The sequence below is a fragment of the Mastigoproctus giganteus genome, chromosome 6 (assembly GCF_048544385.1).
Source record: "Mastigoproctus giganteus isolate SK-2022 chromosome 6, ASM4854438v1, whole genome shotgun sequence".
In the NCBI taxonomy this organism is placed as follows: domain Eukaryota; kingdom Metazoa; phylum Arthropoda; class Arachnida; order Uropygi; family Thelyphonidae; genus Mastigoproctus; species Mastigoproctus giganteus.
In genome coordinates this window covers 43,915,967-43,943,437 of record NC_143580.1, presented here as the reverse complement: position 1 = coordinate 43,943,437, position 27,471 = coordinate 43,915,967, and the positions used below count along the sequence as shown (strand labels likewise).

Sequence of the window (27,471 nt, the reverse complement as noted above, 5' to 3'; positions counted from 1 at the left end):
AACATGGCTGTCGACATCTGTCTCGCATTGTTTCAGCCAACCGGAGAGTGGCAGTGCCACAAATCACCGCCGACTTTAATGAGGGAGCTGTCAGAAATGTCTCCACCAAGGCTATCAGGTGATCATTAGCCTCAATAGATTAAGGGAGCCACCGACCCACCAGAGTCCCATTGCTAACACCACGACACAGGACTCTATGCCTCAACTGGGCAAAAGAATGTGGGCACTTGATCTTGGATATGGGTCTCCTGGTCCAATGAGTCCCATTTCCAGTTATTTCGAATATTTAAATGATAGGTAGAGAACTGCATACTACTTTAGGTGTTGAATATAGGATTGATCCAAAAATGGGTTACGCTCAAGTTGAGAGACACCTTGGTAATGTACAAGCTCATACTTTGCAGAGTTCTTTATCATATGACTGATGTGCAGAAGTTTTTTTTTTTTTTTTTTTTAAATGAAACTTTTGGCAAACAGGTCACAATAGTCATATTTTGTCTACCATGCAGTAGTGTTCACAAATTGAATTGCTGGCTAAAGGAAAATTGTCAAACTAGTACTCTTCGGTGCCATTGAAATCTTAGATCGATTGCTCATGTGGCACCCTATTATCATTCCACACTGGAAGTCTGTTAACTCCATAAATTGTAGTTCACCATTACACTAATGTATCCTCAAAGGCCTGCACAGTTGTCTGATACATGCTGCTCTGATAGGATGTGACTAACTATCTACAGAAGTGTATCCAGATATTAATAGTAGGGCAGTATATGTAACTTTAAATCATTCAGCATCATGAATCTACCAAGAAACCATCTGTTTAGAGGTTTTAAACAGATGGTTTCTATTTTTGTCACAAACTGAAGTCCCCTTTGTCTGAAAAAGTAAAACACCATGAACAGTCCCCACTTTTAAAACAAAAATGAAATTACTACTCAATTTGGGGGGAACATGCGTACCCTGTTGCAGCATAGCAGAGGAAGTTGAAAAGTTTAAGATGGATATTGTTGCTCTCCAAGAAGTTAGATGGAAGGGTAAAGGTGTGATTAATAAGTCAAAATTTACAATTGTATTACTCTAGAATTGATGACAGACAGGGAGAACAGGGTGTAGGATTTCTGATTTATAAGAGAATGTACAGATCAGTACTTGCCTTCACACCAGTGTCTAGAAGAATTTGAAGCCTCAGAATGAAAGGAAAATTCCATAATGTGACCTTCATTAATGTGTCTGCTCCAACTGAAGGTGCAAATAATGATGATGCAGATGAATTTTATGATGAACTCCAGGCTGTGTGAAAGAATTCAAAGACATGATGCTATTATAATCTTCAGTGACTTCAACACTAAATTAGACAGGGAAGAAGTTTTCATAGGTCTATTTGGGAGACAGCCTCCACGAAGAAACAAACAAAAATGGTCTTAGAGTAGCCCAATTTGCTGCTGCCAACAACTTTAAGGTCACGAGTACCTGGTTTCCAAGAAGGAATATTCATAAAGGTACATGGAAAATCCCTGGTATAAATCAGGCTAATCAGATTGATCATGCACTGGTCTCTAAGAGGTGGGCTACTGCAATTGAAAATGTCCGTTCTTTTCGGGGGGCGCCAGTTCTGATTCTGATCATTTTCTAGTGGGAGCCAGACCGAAGTATAAAATAGCACTATTAGCAAGAGGAAAGACTGAGAAAACTAAGCAGTGGAATGTAGAGAAATCGAAAGATAGACTTGTTGATACGAAGTACCAGGCAGAGTTCACCTGAACTCTTGCATAGCAATTTTGTCAAAATTAAAAATATGCAAACAGCATATTTTAGAGAGCACTGGGCTCAGTGCAGTTGCATTGTGTCACTGTTATTAATGTTCTTTCTGCCTGGGGGAAAAAACTTAAACTACATTAAAGAATAAAAAAGTAATAAATGTGGTTCTCCTCCTGACAGTATAAAGCTGTGGTATTTTGAAATAAAGATCACACAACTATGAAGTAGCGATTCCTCAACTGCATGTAAGGATATGTTAATAAATCAACTATCCATTACATAAAAAAGCTGAAGATAAAATTGGGGATGCAGTTTGTGATATCTAATATGAATTACTGCTGAATTAAAGAACACATTTTTATGCATATAAGATAATTATTATTTCATCCCATTTCTATCCTTTAAAAATTACTTTCCTATATTTAGGAAATGGAACGTAACTCCTAACGAGGAGGAATGTAACTCCTCCCCTACATTACCATGAGTATCTTTCATTACTAAAGTGCCCACAAGTCCCTAAATATGTGAAGGATCTCTTCAATTTTAATATGCAATTGTGTGTTAATGCTTTAAATAAAAATTATTATTCAGTGCATTTCTTGAGAAAGAGACCATTTTCCATGGTCATACAGTTCTAACCCTTGTGGATCAGTGTCAGATATTTTTATACTTTCAGTTTTACATACAGCTTCACTATGTACACTCCTTCCAAAACAGATCTTTTTCCATTATTCCAATAAAATTTTAGTATGCTGAAATATCAAAATCAAATAGTTTATAAATAATGATATAAAAAATTATAACAAAAATAAACTGTCAATAAACTGTATAAAAATAAATATACATGGTTCTGAAATCCGAAAGTTCCAATTCCACCTATTCCAGAGTGAACAATTCATATGTGCATAAGCAATCGGGATTCAAAAATGAGATGTAATCAAATAATGGGAATATGCATAAAGCTATGAAAGCTCATTTTAGGTTAGCAGTTTCTTAAAAAATTCTGACAAGTATCCCACCCCACTACACCCCAAGTGTAGTGGGGTGTAGTGGGGTGGAAGAATAATTATATATTTATGGGCAGGAAACACATTACAGAGATTTTTTTTATGTTAAAGCAGCAAAAAGTTTAGAAAGAAAGTGTAGCTTAAGATTCAAAATTATATTACATTATTCAAAAATTTCTGACAGGTACTAAACTCAGGGTGGAGTGAGAAGGTAATTATATATTTATGGTCAGAAATGAATAAACACATTACTAAAAATTTTAAATTAAGAAATAAAGCAGTAAAATGTTAAGAAAACATTAAAAAAAAACAGAATGATAACTCACACTGTTGATTACTCCCAACTGAGGTGTTGAAGGAAGTTTACTGATTGATAGAAGTGGAGCATATGTATCATGAAGATCCTAAACCAAATAATAAATGCAAAAATAAAGGATCACTAATAATTTTTAAATACATTTATTGAAGTTAGCATTATTCAAAGTAATAATTCAATACAACATACATAACTAATTAATACCATAATCACAACATGTACATTTTTACAAAATGGAAAAAAAATACCCAGAAAATAATAATTACTATACATGGTATATATGCTTTAGTGTAATAAGAGCTATTATATGCTCAATATCTCTTATATTCTGTTTACGAATGTTCAATTTACAAGAAATCACTATAAAAATGTGACAATTCATTCAAAATTTCTTAAAATGCAAATAGGTAGAGTTTCTTATAAAATGAAATGCCAAACGTATAGTGAACATAATTGTAAGATTTAAATAAATAAACTTTTAAAAAATGTATTTATTACAATAATTATCAGAAAATTATACTGAACTGTTCTTGGTTAATAAAACTAAGGCAAACAACATTTATAATGCATCGAAAAACATTGCTGGTGCCTGGGAGGATGTGAAGGAAACAAACTTAAGTGGTGTGTGGAAAAACTTGTGTCCACAGTTTGTGAACAATTTAAGTGATTCTGAGGAGTCAGTAGAACCCGTGACTGAAGAAATTGTTGAACTGGACAATAAAATGGACCTCGATCTTGATGTGAGAGAGCTTTTGTACTCGCATTTTGAGGAATTAACAACCGATGAAATAACTGAAATAGAGACGCATCTAAATTCTGAAGTAGCAGAAGAACCTGATATTGCACAGCCTCCCAAGAACATTTACAAGACAGAAAATGGCCAGCTTTTAAATCAATTTCTGAGCAGTTGGCAATCTTTGAAGAAGATGAAAATATCCAAAGAATTGCAAAAGTGAAAAGAGGCATTTCTGAATGTCTAGCATGCTACGGTGAGATTTCAAAAAAAAAAAAAAAAAAAAAAAAATGCAATCTTCTATAAAAGCATATTTTAAAAAAGTGGAAAACCCAGCTGTTTGTTCATTATCAGGTGCCCTTCCATCCACCTCATCTGTACCTCTAGTGTCACTTATGTGGAAAATATCAAACTCTGATGGAGATACTGACAAGTAAATGTTGAATACATATGTATGTACAGTACATATATTATATTAGTACTCATTTTATTTATTTCTATTTCGTAACTCTGTTTTTAATTAAAATTAAAAAGTACGACATCTTGTTTTTTTATTCTTTTCTTATTTTATTTTATGCTACGTACTGTATACAATAAACCATAATGCATACATACATTATAACAAAATGTATTGTATAGACTAGGGCTTACAATACTGGTCAAAATCTTAATACCGGTATTTCGGTATTTTTAATTTATGAAACCAGGATACCGGTATTCCAAAAACAAACGTTTTTCTCAATAAATTTTGATGACAGTTAGGTGCAATAAAGTAAGGAAAAAACAAGTACTGTAATTACTTGAATTCATGTTTTAAATATACTTTTATTGCAATAATAAATGTTCTGAAAAAAATCATTAAAATACAGTTATTCTAAAAACAAAAAAATACATATTTTTACTGCAAAGTTTAGTTATGTTTAAGCATCAACACTACCTATCCGAATAAAGTGAGCTCTTAAGAAACATAAGCAATCAATAGTATTATTGTTTAAAATGGATCGAATTTTGGTACATATTTGATTAGTGGCAGAAAACGCCCCTTCAGATTCTATTCTGGTACTACTGTACCTAGATAATAGTAGACGATCTCCGTCCATATTTTATAGGTTTTGAACTTTTTTAGCATAAAATAGTTAAAAGTATTTCATTAATTTCCGACTCAAGTTCATCTTTTAAAATCTCATTGGTGTTGGGTAATTTTTTATTTTGGAAAGCATTTGCGAAACACTGGTGTTCTGTTTCATGTTGGTCTTCCATGGTTGAATTATCTTCATCATTTTCTGAAGGAGAAAGACGTTTTATTCAGCAAAGTATAATTTTCACTATAGTATCTCTACTAAGTCTGGGAGGGAGCAAAGAGTAGGGATAAGGAATTCTTCACATATATAAATGCAAAGAACAGAAGGATAAATCAGATTGGACCCTTATGTAATGGATGTGGGATAGTATTAGCTACCTTAGCTGAAGTTGCAGATGAACTCAGTAGTTACTTTGCATATTTACATTTAAAAAAAACCCTTTGTGTCAATGAGATATTATGGAAGTGAAGTTGAAAAAAATGTAATTAATGATGTTGAAATTTCAAATGATTATTTAATGAGAACTTTCGTGCCTATAGTCGAGTAAGGCTCCTGTAGTTGATAGCATATACCATATAATCTTAAAGGAGGCGGCAAGTGAGTGCATTGAATCATTAAGGCTAGTTATGAGAGCATCACTGGACAGGAGAGATTCTGTTGGATTGGTGTAAATTGGAACATAAAGGCGGTTCTAGGAGAGTAACGGGAAATTACCGACCGGCCAGTCTAACTTCAGTAGTTGGGGAAAATCGTGGAGGCAATGATCAAGGGTGGAATTCAGGATCATTTAGATGGAAATGGAATTCTGTAGGATACACAGCATGGTTCTGTAAAGGGAAAATCGTGTTTAACAAATCTGGTTAGCCATTTTTACAGGTCATGCGTGAACTGGATTTAGGGAATAATTTCGAAATTGTTTATTTGGATATCAGCAAAGCATTTAATTCGGTGATTTTTTTCAGAATATTTATTATTGCAATAAAAGTTTATTTAAAACATGAGTGGTTACTTTATAAGTCGGAGCAGGCTGGAATCATAGGGAAAATCCTTAGATGGATAGCACAATGGCTTGAGGGCACCAGGCAGAGGGTTGTGATAAATGGTTATCCCTCAGATTGGGTTAATGTAAAAAGTGGGGTTCCCCAAGGATCAGTATTGGGACCACTAATGTTTTTGATTATCTTAAATGACATCTATGAAGGGATGGAGATCTAAACTTGCAGATGATGTAAAGATCGGTAGAGAACTTAATGATTGCCGCCAAGCAGAGCTTCTTCAGAGTGACCTAGATAGACTTCAGGGATGGTCAGAAAAGTGGCAGCTATGCTTTAATTCAGCAAAATGCAAGGTCTTATACCTGGAGAGCAGCAACCCCAAAATAACTTATACACTTGGTGGAGTTGAACTAAAGTCAATAGTGGAGGAACTTTGGAGTTACGAAATGGTCAGATATGAAGTTGTCCAAGAATTGTGGACAGGTTGCAATGTTGCATGGTGTCTTATCGATGATTTATCGAACATTTGCTAGAAGAGATAACGACGTCATAATCGCATAAAGGTGATTTTATAACCTTTATGTGATTAAATTATAACAATTATTTTTTTAAAAAAAATTAGTACCAAAAAACCGGTATTTTTTGTATCAATACCGGAAAAAAATTACCGGGATCGCGGTATTGTAAGCCCTAGTATAGACCATTCGATGTTTAGTACATGATTTTAATACTTTAAAATGGCTGTTAACGTATATGATATGTACACGAATGCAAGATACACATAACGAACAAAACGTATAACAAACAAAGTCTTGGAACGGAACTCATTCGTAAACCGAGAGTTGTCTGTATTAAAAATTGACTCTCTTTTTATGAGATTAAAAGACAACAAAATCAAGAAAGATACCAAATTATACTCTGTAGATCTCTAATGTAAACAATCCATACGCACTAGACATTATTTGGGACCTACTTAATGACAGCAATATCAATAATACCAGGCTCCCCAAAGATAAGATTTACGAACTTACCAAGTAATTAGTTTTTGCCAATTATATTTTATTTCAAAGTAAAATATACAGACAGTCCTTTGTCTTACCACTGTACATTAGCATTAGTGGACTCATCGCAGAATTATAACTGGATAAAATAGAGAATATATATCTGAATCCATTTATATTGTAAATCTCATATTACGGCAGATATTTAGATGATGTTCTCATTATAACCAATCAGACTACCATAAATTCTGTTTTACAAGTCTTAAATAATATTCATACTAGACTAAAATTCACATTAGAAATCGAGAAGGAGGACACTAAATCTATCAACTTTCTTAATTTCACATTACAGAGGGTAGGAGAAAAACTAAATTTCAGTATTTATAGGAAACCCACTACTATGGATATGTTATTACACTACAATAGCTATATACATACAAAAATCGGTCGTGCTCAACCAGTTTTTAAATGCTTTTATATATTCCACCACACAGAGTGGGTTACAGGCAGAAATTAATGAACTAACAAGGAGATTGCTCGATAGAGATTATCCTACCACTTTTATTAATAAAGTTAAATTGATTGCCCAGGAAAAGAGAACTAATAACAATCAGAAAACAACTATTGATAAAAAGCATTTTATTACAGTTCCATATGTAGAAAACTGGCATAACAAACTGAATTATTTGCGTAAGGGCATGGATATGAAAGTAATAGCTAGACCCACTAATAAATTACGTACATTATTAAGGAATTGTTCGATTAATTCTTCCTTTCAACAAACACATGATCTTGTTTATAGCATTTCTTGTAAAGACTGTGACTCAGCTTACATCAGGTTTGGAACCATGAACTATCGGTTGATTATCTTCAGAAATTGATCTTGTCAATGCCTCGATGGTGTGCTGCTGTCATCAAGGCCAGAGGCGGTTCAACTAAATATTAGTTTGCACCTGGTGAACTTTTCATTTTGTTTTCCATTAAAATGATAAACTGAAGAAAACTGAGAGCTTCTGATAACATTTCAGCCATAATTGTCTTGTTTACCAAAACTGTTGTATAAAGGTTGCAAATGCTCATTTTGGAATATTTTGAGAGCACCTGTCAAATATTACTTAGCTTTGCCTTAACTATTTATAAATATCTTTTGTTTAATTTCTATTTGTAATGCTGGTCATTAATGTAACATACCATTGCAAAAAAGGGTTAGAAATGTGAAATTCCTAGGTGATGCACTTTCTTTGAACACCAATGTATATGCAACATTCTGAATGAAACATTTTGCATCAATGGTTGAATGAAGTGATAGAGAAGCAAACTGATGCATGAGTGGCCCAGAATTAGGTATAAAGTCAAAAATTATCTGGCCCTACTGGAATTAAACATCATCAAATGTTTCAAAGAAGTTTCTTTCTCTTTTGCTAATAGAAAGTGAAGGGAGATGGAAGGCACAACTAAAAATCTATTCTTAAAAAAAAAAAAAAAAAAAAAGTTTTAATTTAACAACTTTAACAACACAAATTATTACCAACTAAGCAAATAGCTAAAGAACCATATTTACTTTTTTACAATGCACCTACTAGATGCACTTCTAACGTTAGACCAATCTGAAAATTGGTCTAATGTTAGAAGTAGGTTCCCTAAGGATCGTTTCTGGAATCACTGTTTATGATTTTCATAAATGGCATCAAGCCCTCCTATCCATTTCATAAATGTAAGGGTTAATGGGCATGATACCAAAATTTGCAGATGATGTAAATGTTGGAAGAGTGGTTAATGATCAGCACCAGGCAGCCCTTCAGGTAGAAAAAACATCCTTGAAACCTATCCATTGACTTGGATAGGCTACATGGATGGTCAGAAAAGTGCCAGCTATGTTTTAATGCAGCAAAATTCAAGACCTTATACTTGGGGAAGAGCAATCCTCAAAATAACTAACACACACCTGGTGCGGTTGATTTAAAAACAGTACAGAAAGGAATTTGACAAGAAATCAAGTTCTACAAGCAGTAGAATTTCATTTCTGGTTAGCTTAATGGTGCACTGGCAGCTGAGGCCATAATATGCCGAGTCAAAGTGTAGACAGCATGCATGTAAGACAGATGGCAAGGAAGGAGGAGCAATGGTGTCCTATCAATAATTTACAGAACATTTGCTAATGTAAAAGGTAAAGTGCAGCCATTATCAACCCACTGCAGGATGGAAGCCTCCTCAACAATTCATGCTGAGGGAAATGGACCATAATCTGTCACGCTGGTCCAGTGCAGGTTGGCAGATCGACCGTATTCTGCAGGGGCTTGAACCCCGATCTACTCAAAGAGCGTGTGCTAATGTACTCACTGTATAAATAAATTGTGTAGTAGTAGTAGTAGCAGCATGCAAGAAAATGAGCTTATATAGCATCAGCCAAAAGAGGGGGAAAAAATTTCACACGACCATTCCCCTCTAAACATTTGTCCAGTTCCTCCTTGAACTTATTTAAATTATCAACTTCTGCAACAACAGATGGAAGTTTGTTTGTTCCAACAATTAACCATCCGCAGGCAAAAGGCAAATTTCTGCACATCTATTCTATACAACTGTCTTTCGTCAATTTGAATTTATGTCCCCTCAGGTTCATAATCTGAGCAAGTGGAGGAATCCCATTATAATTCAGCATGCTCAACCCATTCAAGGCCTTATACACCTCAATCAGATCACTTCACAGGTGCCCAGTCTCCAGCCACTGCAATTTGCAGAACTTAAGCCTTTCTTGGTAAGAAGACCCCATCAGTCCCCTCACCAACCTTGTTGCCCCCCCTCTGTACACACTTAAGCAACTCTACATCCTTCCTAAAATGAGGCCTTCAGGCCTGTATGCAGTACTTAAGGCATGGCCTGACCATTGCCTTATACAAAGGGATAATCACCTCCATTTCTCTGCTAGCAAAATTCCTGTATATCATTGACAATACCCCGTTACCTGCTCTGCCAGCCTGTCTGCACTGTTCAGAAAACTTCATATCTGACTGGACAATCACTCCAGGTCTTTTTCATTTTCTACCACCTTAAGTGTGTAGTACCACACAGTTGGTATGTTCCGATGGGGTTCCTTCTACCCATATGCGGTACTTTCAATGTGTCAATGTTAAATTTCAGTTGCCCATTCTCAGCCCATCTGCTCAAATTTTCTAAATCCTGTTGCAGTAGCATACTGCATTAGTGTCATTAACAACCCTGCCAACCTTAGTATCATCTGCAAACTTCAACACTAAGCCTGATATACCTTCATCAATATCACTGATAAATATACAAAACAACAGTGGGCCCAACACCGAACCCTGTGGGACTCCACTAATAACATTAGTCCACGAAGAGCAGCGTCCATTGATTACCACTCTGTCTTCTCCCACTCAACCACCCTTTTATCCATTGTAGCAACGTACCCTTAATACCATACTGCTCCAAATTGTACAGTAATCTTCCATGCACAACAGTGTCAAAAGTTTTCCTGAAATCCAAGTATATGATATCAAAATTATTTTTTGCATCTAGTTCCTTTGTAACCAACATCATAGTATCCAATCAAATTTGTCAGACAAGACTTTCCCTTAGCATAGCCATGCTGTGTCGGAATTATTGCTGCAGTCTTGTCTAGATGATCCTGCAATGCATCTTTAACCAGTGACTCCATTATTTTACCTGGAACAGAAGTTAAACTAACTGGTCTGTAATTACTCATGTCACCCTTCGATTCCCTTTGTGAATTGAAGATACATTTGCACATCTCCAGTCCATGGGGACCTCCCCTGAGTCCAAGGATGCTCTCATAATTAGGTTAAGGGTTTGCTTAGTTGATTTACAACCTCTTTCAATATAACTGGACAGATCCAATCAACTCCAGGTGCCTTTTTTATGTTTAATTTCAACAATTTCTCCTCCACTTTGCTCTCAGTTATTACAAAATCATTTAACTCCCTGTTACAGTTTGATAAACTCCTGGCATTTTCCTCCCTTAAGAAGTCCTTGCTGTTTTTTTTTTTAGCATCCTTTGCCAAAGATTTCTAGTAATCTACCTTCGCTTGCCTAATGTCCTTTGTGTGTTGATTACAGACTAAGCTTATATCGGCCATATCTGCCTATGGCAGATATAAGACTTAGCTTATATCTGCCATAGGCTTCTGTGTTGCCTGATAATTTTATATGCATTCCATGCATTTTTCTTCTCTGCCACGAGTCTCATTAGTTCATCTGACATTAATTTAGGTCTAAAACTTGAACGATATTTCTTAATCGGTATGAAAAGTCTAATAGCTTCCATGATTAATTCATTAAATGCTTTCCACTTAGAAATTGCTGTTGGTAACATCATCAGTTGGTCCCACTGTACAGAATTTAAAACTGTCTGTGACCACTGTAGTCCCTTTTCAAAAGCAAAAACCCTTCCCTTTAGCTCTAATGGTAGTTACCTCTGAGTAAATCCCGCATCAGCACACTGTGATCACTGCCACCTAGTGGCTCCTTTATCTGAAGATTCTTAATGCATGAAGAATCACTACTGATAACCAGATCAAGAGTATTACCCTCTCGAACATGCTGCTGCAGAAAACAATCATCCAATAAATCTATAAAAGTCTTGCTAGTTTGCGAGTGTCCAATCCACAAGTTCCAGTCAATATCATGGAAGCTTAAATCTCCCATTTTAACACATTCTAATTTAATGGCCCATTCTATTTCTATGTACAATTGTCCATGTACATTGTATGAAAATGCTATCTCCTTTATTAGACTAGACAGAGACAGTAGCAAATTTAAAATTGAGAAAGGAGTTCGACAAGGAGACACTATCTCCGAAGTTGTTTACTGCTGCCCTTGAGGAAGCTTTCAGAAGATTAGACTGGTCGCAGAAAGAAGTCAATGTAAATGGAGAGTAGTACCTAAACCATTTACGATTTGCAGATGACATTTTGGTCATAAGCCACGATCGCAAAGAAGTACAGGGAAACCTTAATCAGTTATGCAGAGTTAGTAAGGATTTTGGACTAAAGATGAATATGGCTAAAACAAAAGTAATGATGAACAAGTATGCCACAGAAAGGGATATAATAATTGAAGGAGCAGTAATTGAAAAGTTGGGGTGATATACTTATATGGGACAAGTAATTAGCTGTAATAATGATAAATGGCTGGAAGTCAAGAGAAGAATAAATTTTGGATGGATAGCATTCAGGAAATAGTCACATACTGACGAGCAATATCCCAATTTGTCAGAAATAAAATTATGAACCAATGTATACTCCCCCACCATGACTTATGGAAGTGAAACTTGGGCACTCACTCACCAAAAGAATGGAAGAGAAGTCGAGAACTACACAGCGAAGAATGGAAAGAATTATATTGGGAATCAGACTGTTAGATAAGAAGAAAAACACATGGATTAGGCAGCAAACTCAAGTAAAGGACATTCTTATCAAAACTAAAGAACTAAAATGGTCTTGGGCAGGACATATAGCTCGAAGACATGATGACAGATGGACTAAGAAAATAACAGAATGGTACCCAAGAGGAGCTAGAAGAAAACCTGGAAGACAACAACGGAGATGGACAGATGAAATTCATGAGCTTGTGGATAGTAAATGGATGGCCATTGCATAAAACAGAAGGAACTGGAAAGTTGCTGGAGAGGCCTTCATCCTACAGTGGATTGAAAATGGCTGATGATGATGATAACTCATATAATTCACATCAAAAATGAAAAATTACATCTGAGAGTTGTAATTCACATTTCCACCTCAATAACCTAACTCAAACCCCATCAGAAGTCAGTAAAAATGAAAAACTGTTGGCTTGAAATCAAACCCCAGAAACCCTCTAGGTGGACAAGTAATTCACCTATGAACTATTCATAGTACAACACTATCCTTTTAGAGTTCAGATGATTTAAATGAAAAAAAAAAAAAAAAAAGTTCAAAAGTATGTTTCATAGATTTTATTGAAGTTTTTCAAAAACTTTTTCCAAGTCGTAAATCCCACAAGTACAGAATTCCTTGAGTTAGAGAATCTGGGATTTTGTCAGTGTGCCCTATTGTCTGGGTGAACTGCTTTGCTATGTGCCTGTGTGTGCAGCTGAACATCTTGTACCGGTAGTTGTGATGTTATTAGTGTAGTTCCCCAGGGTTCGGTGTTGGGCTAGTTGTTTTCTATATTTATCAATAATATTGATGAAGGTATATCAGACTTAATGTCCAAAGTTTCACACACAAGTTATTTGATAAAAAAAAATCAAATCCTCAAAGAAGAAGGGTTTAATTTAAGATACACTTAAAAAGATTTAAAATGTGGAAAGAAGAAAAAATAGCAAACATACAGATTAGAACTTCAGGGGAAGAGGGACACACACACACACACACACACACACACACACACACACACACACACACACACACACACACACACACACACACACACCTGAATATATTTCTAAGATGAATGTAAGAAGGTTTAAGTATGTACAAAAATCATTGTAACTGCAAATTAGAAATGCAATAAGTACCAATGGGAAGCTTGTATACAATATATTATAGATTTTTGATATTTCAGTAAAATATAAATGATTAGATATTTATAAAATGCTATTTTTGGTATATGTACAGTATACTATATATATATATATACTAGTAAAGCCAAAGGATTTCAGAAAGTTTCAAATAAAAACAAAAATATGAAACATTTCAATTTATAATTATATACCTGTATGAGTGCTGCAACGGAATGATGTTGGTTAAATTCATGCTGCAGTTGTGCAGCTACAATTGTGTGTGGATTGCTGGCTGAAGCAGTCTGGCCAACTACTCCAAATGCTAAGTGAAACCGCTTCTCAGAAGGCCTCCAGTAAATTGTCACCTACCAAATTGGAAAATATGTATTATTAAATTATTAAATAGTATATTTTCAAGGATCATTTTCATCAGAAACTTTTAAGTTACTATGCAAATTATGCTCATTATATATAAATATTTAAATGACTTACCGTACTAGCCTTGTTTGGTCCATACCCTAAGACAAGCTTTTTGTAGGTGAAAGACTTAATATCCATAACAGTTGAGTAAAAGTGTTGGTCTGCCAAGAAAATAAAAATAAATAAAAAAGGAATAATTATAAAAAAAAAGTCAACTAATGAAAAAAAAAAAAAAAATCCTTACAGTGCTAGCATAAAATGGACAGAAGGTAGGTTTTTAATCTATTATACACTATCAAACTGTTCTTGAATATACATTTGTCTGCAATTTTGTCCTTGAGTTTAGCATCTATAAAGCCACCAAATTATCCAAATTTGAGGTCTTGATGAGAAATATCATTAATGTTATTAATCAGAATTTGAATATGTTAATTTTTTAAATTAAAATTATGTAATTGAATAATGAACTTAATTGACAAGGTCTCTTGTGGCAGCAGACTTCAATAAGTTTTATAAATAGGCTGGTTACACATAATGGGTTCTGTTATGTGTAGCCAACCTATTTTTACACTTTTTTGATTCTTTGGAATGAAAGAAGAAAGTCATATAAATGACAGATATACATGAGAAAACGTATCACTACAAACAGAGTTTATGGATTAAATAATTACTCGTCTTCAATTTTGGTCATAAAATATTTTTGAAAAGTCAACTACATCAAAAGAATTTTTAGAATTAGAGCGAGTGTTGGTTATATGATTATAAGCTTACATAATACATTTAGGGCAATAGCCTCAGGTTACGTAGAAGTTAACTAGCATATAAGTTAGTGCTAGAGCATCATGGAGCTATATGTAGCCCACTACTAAGTACTTGAGAAATGTTATCATTTAAGTATATCTCATATTGTGAATACCTTCACAATGAATTACCATGACATGGTACCACCTCGAATAAGTAATGCTTCTTAACCCATTAGAGCTATTGCCCTAAATGTATTGTAATCTTAATTACTTGTACACCATCAGGCATCTCTCATATTGTGAAGTTATACTTCGCAACTGGGTTGTCATCATTGCAACACCAGTACCTGCCCACCCACCCACCAATGAGGAGCCAACAAGCTCCAAAACTGTGCTGTCTCTGGGTGGTGATGGTATCTGCTGAGAATAAGTAACAGTAGTCTTCTCCATTGATGAAGCGTTACTTATTCGAGGTAGTGCAGTATCATGGTAACTCATATTGAAGGTATTCACGATATGAGATATACTTAAATAATGCTATTTCTCAACTACTTAGTAGTTGCCTACGTATAGACATGATGCTCTAGCACTAACTTATATGTTATGATTCAACCAGGTATTCAAAACTTACCGTGCTAGACTGTTGAGGCAGTTCCTTGTTAAATCGCCAAAGTCAACAGGGACAGGATATTTGAATCTCAAAATTTTCAGCTGAAAACAGATCCAATGTTCAACCATCTGCCAATATTTTTCTGAAACTGTCTTATTGATTATAGCTAGTAGACATGAGTAATAGCTTCTTTATGTTAAGAAAGCAATAACCAATGGCTCTCTCCAGGTCAGAGAAGTCCAGCTCCTATGCTAAAATTAGAGCCATACTCACCCCCCCCCCCCACACACAAAGTCTTGTTATGCATTTTTGTAGAATACCACAGACATAGTCCATTTTGAGGTATTGGAACTGTATCAGGTTGTCAGCTGATGTGGAAAGTCAGAACAGATCTTGAAATGTAAAAACACCCAGTAATGGAAAACACAAGTGTCCATTCTGCAGCATGGTAACATTAAACTGTATTCAAACTGTATCTAAGCTGGGAAGTTGTAGCTGAGTGGTCAAACATGAGGATATGTCAGAATGTACACTACACTTGAGTTAACAATGAATCAAGCCTTCATGACTGTTGAAAATAGTGTTATTCTTGTGTTCTCTCATCTTTGAACTCCTCTAACCCATTATGGCCATACTAGACTATGAACAAAAAAAAAAAAAAAAAAAAAAAAAGTTTCATCCCATCCCATCCATCCTACCCACTCACTGTTGTGCCATTTGTTCTGAAACATTTTTTAAATGGCAAAACTCCATTGATGAGGCTAAATTGTGATTCATAGAATTTTTCATGTTAAAGAAAGCTTCTTTTTTAAAAGAGGGGAATGAAAAGTTGATTTCAAGATGAACTGCTTAAAAAGGAGTGATTACATAACAGATTAGCCAAAAATCTTATTATAGAAAAACTGTTTGTCTTTTACTACAAAAAATGATGTTACTTTCTGGAATCTTCACAATGTTAAAAGAAAACTGAAATATTATCTTCATTTATGTTACATACGTAATTCGATAAGATGAATCTTTTGTTATAAGTAGCAATGCTTGTCTTTCAAAATGCCATTAGCTAAGTGACTTCAGCACAGAAGTAAAACTGCAGGTAATTTCAACCCAAAGCTTTGCACTGCCATATCATGTATATAGAGAAAGAAAAAACTGGACATTGAGACTGGAATGGAAATATACAACATGCTATTGCCAATCAGTATATTCTCCCCTTTTTCACAGAAAAAAAAAAGGGGGGGGGGATATTCATGTGGTTTGCAGAACAATGCTTTGTGTTTATGCATTACAAAAGAAAATGAAAACTGGTTTTTTGTGCAAAAAAGTTAAGCAGAGTAATTCCACCAGCATAAAGCTTGCTGATGGAACCATTGAAAACTTCTTCCATTTTGAAATGCATTCTGTACAGTTTATTAATATTTTAGAAACCACCTTGACAGATTTTATATCATTAATAGAATTAAGGCTTTAAAATTGTGTGCCATTAGTACACAATTTTAAAAAGTGGGAATCCCAACACTTTTTTTAGTCTTAAAGAAGACAACATGCAATAATATAATATTTGTGAGACCTTGAAAAAAACTGATTTATTTCATTTATTTTTCTAAAGCATGTGAATTCTTGTCCATCTTTGAAATCAAAAAATTAGCTTGATCAGTGTTTACAAAGGGATTTTAAAAATTTAACTGGCTAAATTTTACACCTAAAAAAAAAAAAAAAAAAAAAAAAAAGCATTTGCAAGACTTCCAAAAATATTTTTGATCAGTGGTAAGCACAATGGAACAAGTGTTTTGTTGCAGTGATTATGTATATTGAAGAATATTAACAATGTAAACATTTATCATTGAATAAAATTAATCTTTTGCAACCTTCTGAACTTTTTAATCAGGCCTTGTATTTTCTCATATCTAATTAATACTAAGAGCAAATAAATAAACCTGATGTACTTGCAGCAGTTGGAGACTAGGCACCTGTGAAGTGATCTGATTGAGGTGTATAAGGCCTTGAATGGGTTGAGCACTGAATTCTGATGGGATTCTTCCACTTGTTCAGATTACGAAGCTAAGGGGCATAAATTCAAATTGAGGAAATATAGATGTAGAATAGATGTGCAGAAATTTGCCTTTAGCTAGCGGGTGGTTAATTGCTGGAAGTTGATAGGTTAAATAAATTTAAGGAGTTGATAGGTTAAATAAATTTAAGGAGGAACTGGACAAATATTTAGAGGGAATTGTTGTGTAAATTTTTTTTATTTTATTATTATTATTTTTTTTTTGGCTGATGTTGCATAAGCTCATACACTCTCTTTCTTGCATCACATGCCACTACTACTACTGGCTAAGTCATCAAATTCTGATATTACAGAAAGGCAGGAGGGGAGGGGAGGGGAGGAGAGGAATTATGCTTTTAGTTCAAAAGCATATAGATTCTAAAACTATATAACTAGTAGATATGAGCTGACAGCGTAATCTGAATGAGTCTGGTGTGACACAAACATTGGGGGAGGGGTTAAAAATTAAAAGAGTACATAATGGATCAAATGATTGTGATGACTATAATGAACTAACTACACAAATAAATAAAGTGGGCCAGTAAATCAGCATGCCTTATCATGGGGATTTTAACTTTTCAGATACTGATCAGAACTCATGGGTTGGCATCTCAGTAGCAGAACAACACTAGATGACTCTTTTCTATATCAGCATGCTAAAGAGGAACAAGAAAATATGATAGTCTTAATCTGATTATTAGCAGTGATTCATCATGTCTTTATTGTGGGGATTTACTGAAAGAAATACTATTGTCAATGGTAAAAGGAATTTTGTTTTTGCAAAGGTGAGTACATATGCCACTGTGTATAATAACATCAGAAAGTTTATTATAGGAATTTAGTACAAGGTTAAAGTTAAAACAAAGTAAAGTAAACAAGTTAAGATAAAAAGCGATAAAGCTGATGCTTTGAAGGCCACTTTGCCTTCTTTGTCTGGGCTGTGGTGCCTGGTAAGGCTTCCAAAACACAATACTTGACTAACTTACATGAGGTACAAAATCAAAGTGGTTTTTGTATCTCATATAGGTCAAAGTTTGAAGATTTTTTACCTCATTTTCAAAGTTCTGATATAATTTCTCTTAGTACACAAACATTTTTTAATATGAACTCGACATAAAACTCTCTTTCTGCCATGCTATCCTTATACTGCTATTTTACTATGACTGTTTCTTCTTCCTCTTTAATTTCCATGTCCATTCTAAACCACTTCCCAGAATTTTTAGCTGCCAATCATTGCAAGAACAAGCACTTCTTAGCTAGGTGATGTCTTAACATTATTATTTTTTGTATTTTATTCTTCATGTATTTAATTTAAAGTTAACAGATATTAAAGAGGTAAGATATGGATAAAGAAGTTTTGCTGAATCGTTTAACCTTAGACATTGAATCATATGATATGACAAAACAAGGCTTCTACAAGTTTTTCAGTTTTTATAGAAATAGATATAATGGTACAGAAATAATTTGTAAACAAACCATACTAGAGATGTGCTTGATTTTATATGTATAGGATGATCAGAAAATAAGAATATATGATATATTCTTTAAGAATAACATCCTTGTGAATGAGTAATAACATGGACGTTATGAAGGCAGTGGAAATAAGCCCTGAAAATATTAGATTTTTTCACAACAAATGTAATTTTGTCATGATAATAACAAAAACTTCATACTAAACAAAAAAGAGAATATGTCAAAAGGAAATTATGGAGTGGAAATTATCCACTATCTTATCTGCTCACAAAATATTGCCCAAAATGATTACTACAGTTGGTCTCATGTCGACAAACAAAATTCCCAAACAGCAATTTATGTTGCCCAAAAAGACTAACTCACCAAGATACAGATCTAAAAGGCACTTTTAACCTGATTTTAAATTATTTTGCTATTATTATTTTAGAACTACTGGGAGAAAGAGGGCAGCTAAGCAAGTCTAAAATATGCCCAAGTAGTACACACCATTTACTTTTCAAGTGCTCTGTAATAAATATAACCATACAAATATGAAACCTTACTGCATAGTTATATTGGCCTGACATAGCCAAGTGGTCAGGAGCATGAGTGCAGTAGCACATGCTCTTTGAGTGGACCAGGGTTCAAGCTCGTGATTGCTAAATACAATTAACATTTGTATTGATGATTTATTGTAAACTCCACTGACCTGGTGGTCATGCTGGAGTATAAACAAGAAATTTTTTTTTTTTTATTCTTTCTTATCATTTGTGCAATACTTTCTAATCATTTGTGTAAAATAATATATATACTTACAAGGTACCAACAGTTCCTTACCATATTTAAGAATGTCGGAAAACCGAAGAACAACACTATACAAATGTCCCATAGTAATCCAATCCTGGAGCATATCATCAACCATTTGGGCCACCTGACGTGCTGTTCCAGCAGCAAAATCATACATAAAATATACTGGCCTACGTGGACCCTGTTCCTTCACTGATTGACTGATAAGAGGACAATTACAGAAAACAAACTATAGGAGGGGGAAAAAATAGTAAATAAATAAAGGAAGTTGATTTAGAACGTTCTAAGGTTGATTAAGGAGTATATAAAATATAAAAATTAAATAAAATTCAAAATTAAACTTTTTTAATCAAATAAAAATTTTATGGAGTTTACATAAATTTTTTTTATATAAAAAAATTTATAAATTTACAAAATTGATGTTTATATAAAATAAAATTTTATGGAGTTTACAATGGCTATATAAACCAATCAGTTTATTAGTATATCATAATCACCCAAGGTTGATGAGGATAATATCATCATCATCCTCCTAAGACACAACAAAATACAAGACTATATATAAATATATGTAGTCATATATTGAAGGATAGTGTATGTGCAATTCAGCAAAAGAGAAACTGCTCATAGTGTGACCCTGATGATGCTGAACTCAGTATGACAGGGCCAGATGTTCTGGTGCAAATATTACAGACACTGTTGCTTTGCTAGGGTTTGGATGCAGAAAAGTATTTAAAGTGAACTGAGAGTAGTCCAACAAGCAGGAGGCATCCTTCCACTGGCATTCCTGTGGTTGGAGAAAACTTTATGTGAGAGGCCAATAGAGGGTAAAAAGAACTGCGCAGAACAGACAAGCCACAACTGTTCAAATGACAGATGGCAATGGTATGCAAAAGTGTATATAGTGGGGCCCACTCATAAGGCAGGTTAGGTTCCAGACTCCCACTGAAAAGTGGAACATGGCTTTTTTTTCACTTGGAAATGCATATAAAAGCCTAATAACATATTTACACTATCATATGCTGTAAACAGACTGAATCACCAACAATAAAATGACACCCTTCTTGGACTCAGCTGCTGAGTGTGTCATGCTGAAAAAGTGGAACAAGCAGCAAACATAATGAACACGGATATAATTGAAAACCGCTGCATTAGCAGAACGCTGAGAAGCAGGGCCCCACTGCATTGGAATGTACAATGCATCAGACCTAGTCAAAGACAGATTATACATGTATAAGCAGATGACTTCACCAGATTCCATCTGTCAGTTAAAAACAAGCAGCTACATATATAAAAGACACAAACACTGATGCTAGACATTTGAAGAGTGAAAAAAAAAAAAAAAAAAATTTGCTTAGTCTGCTGACCCACAATTCTTATGCATATGCTCATGACAGGATCACTGCATGAATAATTCCTCCCATCATCCAAGGAATTAATTGCTCATTGGAGATAGCAACATTATGCTTGTACAAAGATATATACACAGAAGGTGGTCATATACTGAGGGATAGTGTGTAACCCATTATACCAGGTGTCAAACTGCTGGCAGTGGTGGCATACATTATGTTCCCTGACACCAGCTGCTCAATACCTGAATGCCATAGCCTACTTGAAAGCTGTTGCCAACCACGTACATCCCTTCAAGTGTGATGGAAGTAATGGCCATCAGGTTTATCCACTTTTTAGCAGTTACTTCCAGTGAGATAATGTACCATGCCACAAAGCACCAATCATTTGAGAATAGTTCCAGGAGTACAGGGATAAATCTTCTCTTTTGCCAGATCTGAGTCCAATTTAGCATTTATCAGTTGGAATGAACTATTCATGGTAAGGATTTACTGCTGTTCAATATGAGGCAACTGTGGAATGAGACAGTTTGTATAGGTTCCCATCCTCGTCTCAGTGACTTGAGGCTGTTCGAGGGACTAAAGGAGATGCTACTGTCTATTAGATAGATAGGTACTAATAGAGAAAACTATTGTTACTTATTCTCAGTGGATGTCACTGAGAATAGGAAGTGGTGACACTGTCCAGTGGTATCCCTTGAGAATAAGTAACAATAGGCAACTCATGAAGGCATTCACAATATGAGGTGTAAATAAAATGCCATATAATTAACTTCAGTTGACTTAAACATTTATTTTATTTAAAGTGTAATGTTTTTGTGAAGTTTTATATATAAAATATATGTTTAATTAAAATAGAATAGAACAAGTAGCTAAAAAAATCCCCTCAACGATCAATAAGTTAAACCGAGGACTACTAAACGTAGTCATTATTAACAAAACAAGCTCTTGCTCATGTGGAAAAATGTCCAATCTGACAAATTCACTTCACAAATATACATAACTTCAATGAAATCCATTTGCAAGTTTTAAACTCTGTTCACTACATGTGTCAACTTTGAGAAATCTGAATCAACATAACCTTTACACAAAAGTGCAAATTATTTTTACATGCAAAATTTTGAATGCATTCAACAGCCATATGGATTCTTTGTTCCAAATCAATAATAATTATTTAATGCAGATCACATGATATGGGAGGGAGGATTCTTTGTTTTTTAATAAAGTTATTTGCATTTTTTATGTTTTGCTACATCATCAATGGTATAAAGGCACTTTTATATAAAGATTATGTTGATTCAGATTTCTCAAAGTTAACACATGTAGTGAAGAAGAGAACCTATGTGACACAAGGGGAAAACATATAAAAATATACACATGACCAGCCATAAATAGTTTATACTATAAAAAAAGTACTTTTTATTTGAAAATAAATTTCTTTTATGGCCCATCAGCCACATCCAGTAATGTAAACAATAAGTATAATTGTGTGAAAAATTATGCAGCAACAAAGTTTTCATTTAGAAACTTTCCTGCACTGTGACTTTTTTATAATATCAATTAAAACTATTTACTAGTTTTAGGCAAAAATTAGTTTCTTTTCCCCAATGGTACACAAAAATTTATAACCTTTCAGCTTATAAAAGTAACTGAACTGGAAAAGGAGAAAATAAGAGAGATTTTTTAAGAATTGCAGCTGAGTTACTTTGACAGCCTGCCAAGCTCACCTGTAAAAACATTCTATATCCTTTCACTCTGTTTTTGACGTAATGTGCTAATTTAAACAATCTCCTAATTCTAAAACAATACATAGTTAATAATTCAAATGACTTCCCTCATTATTAATGCTTTAAATCTTGTTTCAACAAAATTTGTTCTAAAAAATTCAGTATGACAAACTGCACAGGGCAAGTATTTTACATAGGGGAAGAGTGGACTAGACAGATCTTTGAATGACTCCAAATCTGTTTACAGTTTTCCTCTAGCACAATCATCTATTTTTTGGGATGAGACCGATTACATGAACATGATGAGACCAATCGTAACACTCACATACCTATTCAGCCAATGAATATAATTATTATTTATTGCTTATATTTCCTATTTATGTAATTGTGTGGGGCAGCCAATCAACTTATATTGATATATTCTGAATATATATCAGTTTGGCTGTCCTCTGGATGACCAGAATAAAGCATGGGCACTACATATTATTTGTACTGCTTGTTTGAATGAATTAACATCAGTGGTTGAAGAGAAAAAAAAAAAAAAAAAAAAAAAACGGAAAAGTCTATTCTCGTTTGCCATACATAAACGAGAATAGACTTTTCCTGTTTTTTTTTTTTTTTTTTTATATATGGGCGCCAATGGACCACAATGATGACTTACCTTTGTAATATGAATGTAATTGGATTCTCAAGCAAAGGATAAGCACAAGATTGTTTATTCCAACCTGGATATAATGATTAGATCAATTCCTCATAATGGCAGTATGCTAATCCCAGTACTTTCACAGCATGGACTAGATTCTTTAACCATTGAAGTCCAGCCTATCAATCAAACAGTTCACTAGTTGAAATGGGATGTTCAAAAATTAGGTAAGATATTACAAACTTTGAAGGCCATTTTTACCCTATTCAACAGAGATCCTTTGAATTTTAATAAAGAAATTGTGGTAAATTATCTTGCACTGTGAGTTATTCCTTAATAACCAGAATGGTTTCAAACAGACAAAAGAAAAATTAAAATTACCTCCAAATGGCTGAAAATAGATTAATGAAGTAATCAAATATAACACTATCATCAAAAAAGAGTAAAAAAATTCTGTGTTCTCTCTTTATTCATAAATGTTAAGCATTTGTGAACAAAATGACCACATTACATATTTCCCTATACCTAAAATTAAAATAAACTTACCTCTACAAGCCAGGCTCGAGTACCTTTTCCTTGAAGCCGGATTGTGCAGCTAAGAAGTGCTGAACGGAGTGCTGAGCTAGTTTCCTGATCACAACCATCGTGGTGAGGCATTCTATTTTAACAAAAAGGAACTTAATATTTCTAATACTGAATATTATAATCCTAATACAAGTCTTAACTTACAATCACTATATCAAATTACCAATTGCAATTATTCAAAGTTTCTTGCTGTTTCGAGAAAGTACCCTGTTTTAATTTCCTCATACATTGCAATAAAAAATTCCCTCTTTGGCCTCAATCGATAATGTTATAAAATTAAGTTTTCTTGATGTTTTTTTAGGCATGCTCATATGAAATATAATGGCACTTTTCTTCCCCCCCCTTTCCAATACATGTATGCAAAAGGAAAGAACCACTTTTCAATGTTATTCTACCTTCCTTCTGTATGCAGTTTCCAATGATGAATCCAATTAGGGAAAATATGATTAATTTAAAAGGGTATATTTTGAGGGATTCATTTAAAATCACAAAAGTAAAGGCAGTTTGTTTTTTTTCATTAAATCAAGAAAACAAAAATATGCAAAAATTTCCCCCTGTTTCTCTAAAGACTTCTCACATAGGACCAAAAGCTTAATGCCATCTGAGAAAAAATATTTTTGATTTTCAGTGAAGCCACCTGTGATCTTTTTCTGATTTTGCCATCATTTGAAAATCAACACCTGTATAATGCTTTTTCCGGTTCTACCATTTCTAAACCTTTATACACATGTGTACCCCTTTCTTTGATTAATAATTTTTCTCCATGTCTTGCTAATATTTTTCTGTGAATCTGGGAGCTTCTGACCCCCTTGTGATCTCAAAAATTTGATCCCAGCACATCGTTTAATGGTGCAACTGGAAAACAGAGCCAATACGATTATGCCTTGAGTGCACAAAACCAACTGGGTAAGCAAGTGGCAACACAAATTAAAATACTGAGAAAACCTACAATTGTTTTTTTTCTTTTTTTTTTTATGAAACCCCATAATATGAACGTATTAGAACTATGTATGGGTTAAAGATTGAGAAGACGGAAGATACTTGTTCACAAACTTTTTTTTGTACATTGTAATTTGAGAAATACATATGATGGAAGGTTGTTCCAAAGAACAAAATTTGAATGGATAAATGAAGAGGAAAAATTGGTTCTGTGGATTTTGAGTTGGATAGTGAATGGATGTGGACTAGCACACCCCATATTCCAATATATTTTTGAAGAGTGGGATTAATTACAGATGCCAATTCAGAATAATAATGCTCATGGAAGTATTTATAGAAAAGGCATGAAGCAGAAACTAAATGACTATGTGAGAGAGAGAGAGAGAGAGAGAGAGAGAGAGAGAGAGATGGGTCATTAATTCACCTGGCTGCTGTCTTTTGAAAATGGAGTCTAAAAGCTTCAGAGAGGTTGTGGAGGTAATACCTCAGATGTGGAAACAATATGCCATGTAGTGCAGATTTGAGATCTGTAAAGGGCGAGTAGTTGTTTAGATGAAATGCTCAGAGCAAAGAAAGAAAATCCAGTTTTTCTTGTGCACAGGATGATGCATTTATGCTAAAGGATATTAGAAGTTAGGATAACCTCGAGTTGAGATATGTGATTTTGTCTAGAAATCCAAGTGTCATAAAAGGTGAGCACAGGAGCAGTAGCTATTTTGTATCAGCAAAACTATAGATAGGATTTCCACTCAGTGGAGAATAGTCACTATTAGGGGGAACATCAGCATTAGTGGAGGAGTTGAAGACAGAAAGCAATTTAGCATTACTCACAGTGAACAGTCAGAGAGAAAATTGCATATCTAATTGCAAAACACAGTTGGAAATCCATATGATGGAAGCTTGTTTAAAAGATCTTTATGCCAAACATGATCAAAAGCCTTAGAAATGTCAAGAGCAACCAAATGATTGATTTTCAGAAAACTTTTCCATTGAATCTGACAAAGAATGGTAATAAGTCAATGTAACACGGGTGAATCAACACTAGCAATCATTGATCAGAGGATTTTGAGATATTTAAGATTTAGATGTTGACAACTTTCTGCATTAGTTGGGAAAGAGTAGATGTAAGTGCAATAGGGTGATAAATGGAAGGGTGAGATTTTTTGCCCTATTTAGTAACTGCCTTGTATGGGCAAATTTCCGATCCTTGAGGCTGCCACAGACATTCTCAAGTATGTCAAGCTGGGCTTGTCACCCGGAAGTCTAAAACACTGATAGAACTGATATTCGGGTGACATTCAAGGCAAGTGGATCTAATTTTGGCAAAGTCCGTGACAGCCAAATCCTCTGCTTGCACCTTCATGATGGTGGGACTGTTAGTAACCCTGGGTATAACACCCCATGTGCAAGTCCTGAAATACAGCACATAGTATACTGGAGGTGACCACACATTGCAGAGGAATGCTGCTACCAGGCAATACAAGGTTGTAGATGACTCTCATTAACTGGTGCAATACCATCACTTTCCTAGATGTAGGCTTGAAGTGGTGGAACCTATGTTTAGTCTCCAGAGCAAAACTCCAGCAGCCCCCCAGCTCTTCCATCATGCAGTATAATTAATGTCTTTTGTGGTTATAATGGACAGCACAGCGAGATTTTACATTTCAAGGGCACAGCTCTAAAACAGCATTTGCAGTCTGGCTGCTAGATAGTCCTCTGTACGTAACTTCTTGGTAACTCTCTAGGAGGATTCCAGATCAGCTAGTGTACAATTTCACTACCTCTACTCTGCCACATAGTAACTGGAGGAAGTCTGAGTAGTGTGTATGCAGAGGAAAATGCTGAGGCCATGCTATGTGAAGGAGCTGGATATATTCTTGCTGTGTGTATGCCATATCCAAAAATTTCATTACTTCAAATAGCATGTCCTCCCCACCTTTTCTTACTACTGAATACATTGTGAATTGCCAAACTAACAGAACAAACTGCAAAAAGATCTAAACCTCACAAATACTTCCTCATTCATTTCACAAAAATAAGTGGTCTCAGTTCCAACCTCAATGATGTCCGTTTTCACTTACTGTCTGCCAAACGCACATGCTTTTTTTTGACAGAATCCCAGCTATCAGTTGATTCAACCAATCCTCATCTCAGATGTCTGAATTATCCACTGTATTATTCCTTTCACTTCAAAGGCAGTACTCGTGCATGTGTCCACTCTGATATTCCCTCTCAAAGACCTAGTAATTTGGAATCTCCTCTGGCTTAAATTCTCTCTACCCCATTCTGTCAAATTCATCTGTTGCCGCTATCATTCTCCCAACTCCACTAATCACTCGGAACTCTTTGACTTCCTCTCTCTGAAACTTGACTTTCTCCAATCCAATTTTCCTAACAGTGATGTAATTTTCCCTTCTGATTTTAATGTTCACAACTCCAGCTGAATTCCATTTTCTAGTCACGACCCAACTGATCAACATGCTGAAGCTTTTGAAATTACATTAGAGCGTCGGTTATTCGGAATAATTTGAAAGGTTGATTTTTCTTATTCTTTTTTTATTAATATTTGAGATAGTATTTGAGACAAATTTTTATTATGCTACAAGAGTATTTCTGTCTGTTTTTTTTTTTTTTTTTTTTTTACTTTATATATATATATATTATATTTTTTTTTTCTGTTTATACTCCGGGACGAAATATCTGGTGAAGTGTTGGATTAGAACTGATCGGTTTTCTCGGA

At 34.5% G+C, this 27,471-nt stretch overlaps 1 protein-coding gene across 1 annotated transcript in view; it reads right to left on the bottom strand.

Annotated features, from left to right (window-relative positions):
• MED14 (mediator complex subunit 14) overlaps positions 1 to 27,471 on the bottom strand; it is a 306,818-nt gene that overhangs the window by 65,624 nt on the left and 213,723 nt on the right. The window contains exons 21-25 of the mRNA XM_090375928.1: positions 23,754 to 23,865; positions 19,519 to 19,717; positions 13,902 to 13,990; positions 13,622 to 13,774; positions 3,092 to 3,169 (exon numbers count right to left, since the gene is read on the bottom strand). Coding sequence (XP_090232054.1) covers positions 3,092 to 3,169; positions 13,622 to 13,774; positions 13,902 to 13,990; positions 19,519 to 19,717; positions 23,754 to 23,865 — 631 coding nt within the window. The remainder of the gene's footprint in view (positions 1 to 3,091; positions 3,170 to 13,621; positions 13,775 to 13,901; positions 13,991 to 19,518; positions 19,718 to 23,753; positions 23,866 to 27,471) is intronic.